Source organism: Triticum aestivum, chromosome 4D (genome assembly GCF_018294505.1).
Source record: "Triticum aestivum cultivar Chinese Spring chromosome 4D, IWGSC CS RefSeq v2.1, whole genome shotgun sequence".
Lineage (NCBI taxonomy): Eukaryota > Viridiplantae > Streptophyta > Magnoliopsida > Poales > Poaceae > Triticum > Triticum aestivum.
Genome location: NC_057805.1, coordinates 48,432,048 through 48,439,664, shown reverse-complemented (window position 1 = coordinate 48,439,664; position 7,617 = coordinate 48,432,048). Strand labels below are relative to the sequence as shown.

The window sequence follows — 7,617 nt, the reverse complement described above, 5'->3', positions numbered from 1 at the left end:
TCCTCTCTTGGTGCTGAGTTTGCTGTTAAGGATCTTGGGAGGCTGCATTATTTTTTGGGTCTGGAGGTACTTCGTTCTGATGGTGGCTTGACTCTTACTCAGAAGAAGTACTCTCAGGATCTCCTACGCCGTGCCGGTATGTTGCAGTGTAAGGCTGCTATGACTCCCATGTCTGCCACAGACAAACTGACAGCTTTTGATGGTGACTTGCTCTCTTCTGCGGATGCCACTGAGTACCGCAGCATTGTTGGTGGGCTGCAGTACTTGCTCATTACCCGACCAGACATATCATTTGCTGTTAACCGTGTGTGCCAGTACCTTCATGCACCGCGTGACTCTCACTGGTCGACCGTTAAGCGCATCTTGCGCTATGTTTGTCACACTGGTTCATATGGCCTTCATCTTCAGCCTGCATCTTCTGGCTTGATCTCAGCATTTTCTGATGCCGATTGGGCTGGTAATCCTGATGATCGGCGATCTACGGGGGGACATGCTGTGTTCTTTGGACCTAACTTGATCGCCTGGCAAGCTCGCAAGCAAGCTACAGTGTCTCGGAGTAGTACTGAAGCTGAGTACAAAGCAGTTGCTAATGCCACAGCTGAGATCATGTGGGTGCAGTCATTGCTTTGGGAGTTGAAGGTCTCTCCGACTCATCCGCCTGTCCTTTGGTGTGATAACATCGGTGCCACATATCTTTCATCCAATCCAGTATTTCATGCCCGAACGAAGCACATCGAAGTTGACTATCACTTTGTGAGGGAACGTGTTGCTCAGAAGCTTCTTCAGATCAAGTTTATTTCTTCTAAGGATCAACTTGCTGATATTTTCACTAAACCCTTGCCCTTGCCTTCTTTTGAGGGATGTCGACGCAATCTTAACCTTCTGAGTGTTTCAGGACATAGTTAAGATTGAGGGAGGGTGTTAGACTAAGTATATAGCATATATACGTGTTGTAACATAACCTGTATTTGTACGGTTCCCTCTTATAAATATATGACAGCCGTACCCACCAAGGGCATCGAGCATTGTTCCAAACCCTAATGTGTCTAACACTGCAGAGGCGCGTTTCTGAAACATCGTCCTTGTTGTAGACACGGATGTGCGAGCCCACAAGATTGCAACATCACTAGTGTTACTGAAACATGGCCAGTGTTGCAATGCTTACAACGTCACTGATGATGCACGAGGCAAGGAGGACATTGTGGGCCACTTGATTAAGGTTGATCTAGCGGTGGGGGAGGCGGCGGATAACTAGCACGGCCCATATAAGTTGCTATAACATTCAAAATAATTTCAGAGAACGGAGAAGACCCAAAGAAAAAGGAAAAATTTACACAAAGGTTCCTAAAAATGATATACATAATACGAAAAATTAAGTAAGTGCAAAGAAAATGAGACGTTCTCCGGCGAACCAGTTCTGACAACTGACAACGGGCGGCAAAGAGGGGCGCCCTGTTCTCACGACCCAATCTTGTCGAGGCTGTCGGCAACGGCCTTCATCCGCGGCCGCCGCTCCAGGTCGGCCTCGACGCACCCAAGCGCGACGTGGAACGCGGCCACCACCTCCTTGCGCGCGCCGGCGTCCCGCAGCATCGCTTCGTCGGCCAGCTCCGACAGCGGCCGCGCATCCTCGAACCCCTGCCGCACCCACCTCACGATCTCCGGCGCCTGCTGCCCCTCGGCGGCGCCAGCGCCAGGCCCCGAGAAGGACGCCGAGGAGCCGGAGGGCGACGCCTGCTCGGGCGAGCGCCCGGTGAGCAGCTCCAGCAGCAGGACGCCGAAGGAGTAGACGTCGGACTTCTGGCTCGGGGGGGAGCCGGGCACGCGAGCCTCCGGGGCGCGGTACGCGTTGGGCCGGTCCGGCACGGGGGGCTTGACGTACGGGAGAGCGCAGCCCATTATGCCGCCGGCGCCGGCGCCCGCAGAGTCGGCGCATCCGGCGATGGTGAGGAGGCGGGCGAGGCCGAAGTCGGAGACGAGGGCGTTGTAGTCGGCGTCGAGGAGGATGTTGGAAGGCTTGACCTCGCCGTGGACGTACCGCCGGGGGCTGCACTCGTGGAGGTGCGCCAGCCCGCGCGCCGCGCCCTTGGCGATGCGGAGCCGCAGCGACCACGACAGGCTCGGCTGCCCGGAGCGCCCTGCACATATCAATGCCACGTCAGAAAATTTGTTCTTACTCGAGCATCTTACAAAAATTCACTCGGTATAATATTTTTCAAATGAGATAACTGGTCCAGATTTAATCAAGTCTCAGTCGAGTGACATACCATGAAAGAAAATTTTGACGGATATAACATTAGCAAGACTGTTCTCAAATTCCAATACATGAAGCACAAAACTGAGTTCCTTTAGCAGTGGTTATACTTTTTCAAAAAAAAAATGCGATTGCTTACTACGTACGTATGTCATTTGTTTGACTGTGTTACTCTATTTTTTCCCTATTTCTATGTCCAAATACCCAAGTTCATAAAATCCTTCTGTTTCTATCCTTTGTTTTGCACATGTATTCATGTCATATTATTTTTATGTTCTTTCTATTTCTACTCCCTCCGTTCCTAAATATAAGTCATGGTAGAGATTTCATTATGAACTACATATAAATGTATATAGATGCATTTTAAGTGTGAATTTATTCATTTTGCTTCGTATGTAGTCCACCTAATGAAATCTCTACAAAGAATTACATTTAGGAACCGAGGAAGTATATGTTTGTGAATACTAATACAAAGCCATGGCGCAACTGTAGAACTGTTGCCTTGTGACCATGAGGTCACGGGTTCGAGTCAATCAATTTTTAGTTTCGCCCGAGGTCAAAAGTTGGGACGACACGAGGAAGTGAGGACTAGTCAGGACCTCGCCGGAGACGAGAACGACACGGGGGCAGTAGCGAGCCGTGGCGTCTCGGGTGGAGGCGAGGAAGCAGGTCGACGGTTGGTGCTGGCTGCTTGATGATGATCCAACGCCCCAGATTTTTACCGACGGCATCTTTTTTCCCAGTAGGGTTTTCCCGATTGACTCTGTATTTCTCTCTAGTTCACACAGTATTCTATGCGCGCTCTCTCTCTCTCACACATTTGTTGTGCCTTTTGTGTGCACCTTTCTGCTCCTAATTGTCACTTTTGCGAGGCTCTAGACCTGACCTGAAACATGACTGCTGGCAGACCCGACCCAAGCAGGCATGACCACAACAAGGTTCCAGGCCTGAAAAAAGAGCCTTTTGGCCTCCCTTGTCTGTCGGAAGGTACCTTTACCCATCTACTACTTTTGGATCTTTCTTCACTTTCCTGTTCACTGCCAGGAGAGACAACCTTTAGGCTTTAATGCAAGGTCTGACACAAATAATATGAACCTGGAGCTTACTTAGCGCAGTGAGCAATCTTTTATTTGGCATGCATTGGCCTAACATCCACAGTATTAATCCTTACGATTTCTCTAGTAGAAGAAGAAAGAAATTTGTTGTTTGTGGATTTTGTGAAGGCTATGATGAAGGCAACTCATCAAAGTTTCTGAAGTTTTGAAGGCAGAAACATGACTACAGGAGAAAAGGTGGCAGTGACAGTGACGCTAACCGGTAAGGCAGGGCAAGCGCCAACCGGAGCATCATCATCATCCAGATGCTGCTGTTGCGCCGCGGTCCATGGCATGCCATGCATATGCACCGGACAAGATTGCATATGCACACTCCCATCTGGCTCTCTTGGAAGCTTTTCACAGCGACCATGTATCCTGTAATAAGTCGGTCACTTGGCTGGACCAGCACCAGCACCAGGCTAAAATCCATTCCAGTGCACAGCGATGCATTTTCCTTCGCGTGCAGGAGCCGCAATCCAAAGGAGCCCAGCCTTGCAGATGTTGTTTGTGGCCAACAACAAGGATCTCTAGTTTTGTACCGTATCGCCTTAATTAATCACGACACCCATTCTGTTCTGCTATTTGTTTGGTTTAGGTTGTGTTTTTAACTCCAAGATGGCTTTATAACCTTTGGATTTGCATCAAGGTTAGACCTTCTCGATGGACGTTCGGTCAGAGCAGAGCGACCGTTGGAAGGAAAAAAGGCGCGAATTGGAGGAGAGGATGTTACGTACCGCGCAGGGCGGAGGCGAGGTTGCCGTTGTTGATGAAGTCGGTGACGACGAGCTTCTCGTCGGGCGACCAGTAGTAGGCGCGCAGCCGCACCACGTTGGCGTGCCGCACGCGCCCGACGGCGCCGGCCTCCGCCGCGAACTCCTTGTACCGCTCCGGCGCCGCGGTGCCGCCGCCCAGCCGCCGCACGGCCACCGGCGTCGTCCCGTTGCCCACCACCACCTTGTACACTATCCCCTTCCCGCCCTTCCCCAGCACGTACGCCGACGACCGCAGCAGCTCGTCCAGCTCCATCCGGAACCCCTTGTCGATCGCCACCAGCTCCCCGTCCTCGCCGCCTCCGCCTCCGCCCCCGCCGCCGCGTTTCTTCTCGTCGCCCCCGGCGTCCGACCCTTCCAACGAGTCGCCGCAGGTGTTTGCGCGCATGCACGGGCAGGCGAAGAGCCCTCGCCCCTCCTCCTCCTCATCGTCGCCGTCGCTGTCCCCGCGCCGGTCGCGCAGCTTCCAGTATATGTACACCACGATGACTCCGATGAGGGCCACGCCGGCCGCGTCGGCGACTGAGATGAGCACGATGAGGCTGGTCTTCATCGGCTGGCTAGGGCCGCCGGCGCTGCCGCCGGAGCCAGTGGTGGTCGGAGGCGGCGTGGAGGACGATGCCGACGGCGGGGCCGCGCGGCAGGGGACCTGGAGCGGGAAGCCGCAGAGCCCGGGGTTGTTGAGGAAGGCCGTGGGGCCCTGGCTGGCGAGGGACCCGGACTGCGGGATCTCGCCGGAGAGGTTGTTGAAGCGGAGGTCGAGGGTGACGGTCGCCGGGAGACGTCCTAGCTCCGGCGGCACCGCGCCGGAGAGGCGGTTGCGGGAGACGTTCAGCGTGCCGGCCAGCGCCTGGAGCTTGCCGAGCTCAGGCGGGATGGCGCCCGTGAGGGAGTTGGACGACAGGTCGAGCAGCTGCAGGCTCTCCATGTGCGGCAAGGCGGCGGCCGGTATGCGACCGGAGAACCCATTGTTTGCAAGGAGCAGCCGCTGCAGCTGCCTGCAGCGCCCGAGCGCCGGCGGGAGCGGGCCGGCGAGCGCGTTCTTGGAGAGGTCGAGGTTCTGCAGGCGCGGGAGGTCGCAGAGCGAGGCCGGGAAGGCGCCGGTGAGGTTGTTGTCGTAGAGGAAGACGGAGCGCAGGGACGTGGCGTTGGAGAGCGCCGGCGGGACGGCGCCGGAGAGCCGGTTGCCGTGGAGGTTGAGCCGGCGGAGCAAGGAGAGCGAGCCGAGCTCGGGCGGGAGGTGGCCGGAGAGGTTCTTCCCCGCGACGGCCACGCCGGCCACGCGCGCCTCGGAGGAGGAGGTGTTGACGCAGGCCACCCCCGGCCAGCGGCACGGGTCCGTGTCGTTGGCCGACCACGCGGACAGCGCCGACGTCGGGTCGTCGGTCACCGCGGACTTGAAGGCCAGCAGCGCGACCCCGTCCGGCGACAGCGGCGCCGCCGGCGGCGACGTGGCCAGCACCAGGAGCAGCGCCGGCAGGAGGATTCCCAATGAGGAGTGCAGCATGCTCCTCATCTAATACCTTGGGAGCTCTGTGTTTCGTTCAGCCAGATAGCTCGCTCGCCACTGAGCGTGTGGAGAGGCAGAGGGAAATGTGCAACAATAATCGTGCCAGTGTGCGTGCACTGGGAGAGAGAGAGTTGGTTGTGGTTGCGCCCGGTTGGCGAAGCGTATTTAAGGCCTGATATGATACAGGTGGGCGTGGCATGCATGACTGGGCCAAATTGCATGCACCGCAGCTACTACCAACTATGGATCCGCGCATGCTAATTGATAGCAAGCTCAATGATGCAGCTTACTCGCTATAGTGTACTGTTTCTGTCGAGGCTCGGCTCTTTTTCTGTTATCCTTTCCCACCCACGCGCTGACACGGGTTCTGAAGCGATCGAGCGAAGCTTTATTTGGCCTTTGGAGAGGTTGGTGATGAAGCAGTGATGCCTGCCAGTTTCAGTGATCTGGTAGAAGAAACGGCATCCACCCTGCTCTGCTTTTCTCCCATGGTAGTGAGGAGGTGGGTACGGTGGTGGCCCGGCCAGGCCAGGCATGGTTGAGCGGCGGTGGAGGGGAGTAGAAGGGAAGCAACGCCGAGGTGGGAAGCAAATGATGTCTTGTGTGCGGCCAAGGAGGAGTGGATGGACTACTGATTCGTGCGCACCGCGGTTGAGTTTTGAGTGGCACCATCACCCTTTATTTGTTTATTATCTTTTGTGGGGGATCGGTTGATTGAAGTGAAAGATAAACAACAACCAGCGTTCCAGGTCAAAAGTCAAAACTGCTCTTCGTTTCATTGCTGGCTGCGTTGTGGGGCGACTTGGAGCAGATAGAAGCCGTTAGAAACATGTATGGGACGGCCAGCATTGTGGATCCCGCCGTTTTTCTCCATCAACATCTGCCGGCGATCTTTGGTACCCACGCCATGCACAGCTACGTCCTAACCACGAGCCCATAACGGATTCTACGTGCACCGCTTTCACTTTTCATCGCCATCACAAAGGGTGAGGTTGGCACCAAGAAGCAGTAGTAGGCTGGCAGCAATCCCAAGTTATCAACCAGGTTGCAGCAACCACAAGCTACATAATAAGTGGCACAAGGATAGCACTCTTGATTATGGCACCACTGATTTTCAACATCATTTGCACCGATTAAGAACAATAAACTATGGCGCAGATAAAGGAGATAAAAAGTGCAGGATCGTATTGCTTCCAGCTTGTAACTTGAGGAGATGTTGAAAAGGAAAAGTACACAGGAGGAGAGTTGTGTGGTGCATCGGTCTTTTGCCACACATCGCCTGCTTCGGCACAACGTATCGCCTGGGAGCAATTAATCATCACTATCTTGCGACTCAGGCCATGTAAAAAAAAACAAAGAACCTGCGTTTCAAGCAGAACCCATGGCACATCAACTTCTTAAGTGGCTTGGAATATATGACGCGTTTGGTAGACTGGATATGCCTTAATATTTTTTTTTTGACAAGATCATATACCTTAGTCAAGCCCCGCAGAAATGCATTTTTGCGTTGTCTGGATGTCTGGCTGCATAGCCCCAAGAATTGAGATAGCAAATCGTTGATAGCCAGAATCGCCGATTGGCGGAAGTTTGTAACAAAGCTACACCATGCCACCAAAAACAGAAAAGAAGCAAAACTTGAGAAAAGCAAGCAAGAACAGAGTGCAGCGTTTCGGTGCTGAGGCTCATCCGCACCGGTCAGAAAAAAAACACAAAAAATTCAAATAAAAAATTGGGTGGTAGAAAATTTATTGCGTGAGGTCCGCTCCAATTTTCAGGTCATTTAGACATCTCAGTAGCTCTCAGCAAAAAAGACAATTTGGACCATAACAGTGCATGAACAGTAAACATATTTACCGACCCCGAATTTGTCTTTTTTGCCGAGAGCTGCTCCGATGTCCAAATGACTTGAAAATTGAAGCGGACCTCATGCATCAAATTATCTACCATACAAAAAAACTGAAACTTTTTGAATGTTTCTTGTATTTG

The 7,617-nt window shown here is 53.6% G+C and overlaps 1 protein-coding gene across 1 annotated transcript; it reads right to left on the bottom strand.

The window, feature by feature from the left end:
* Positions 1-1,100: 1,100 nt before the first annotated feature.
* LOC123096099 (receptor protein kinase-like protein ZAR1) lies at positions 1,101-5,969 on the bottom strand. The gene is made up of 2 exons (XM_044517703.1): positions 4,086-5,969; positions 1,101-2,138 (listed from the first exon to the last, which is right to left on the bottom strand). Exons 1-2 carry the CDS (start codon positions 5,635-5,637, stop codon positions 1,459-1,461), a joined length of 2,232 nt encoding a protein of 743 aa, XP_044373638.1. The 5' UTR covers positions 5,638-5,969; the 3' UTR covers positions 1,101-1,458.
* Between the last annotated feature and the right edge of the window lie 1,648 nt (positions 5,970-7,617).

Bases quoted from the DNA above. Each gene is read 5' to 3' on its own strand.
- LOC123096099 (XM_044517703.1), bottom strand. From the start codon at position 5,637: ATGAGGAGCATGCTGCACTCCTCATTGGGAATCCTCCTGCCGGCGCTG. The intron at 2,139-4,085 runs GTACGTAACATC...TGATATGTGCAG, and splicing joins CCTCGCCTCCGCCCTGCGCG to GGCGCTCCGGGCAGCCGAGC.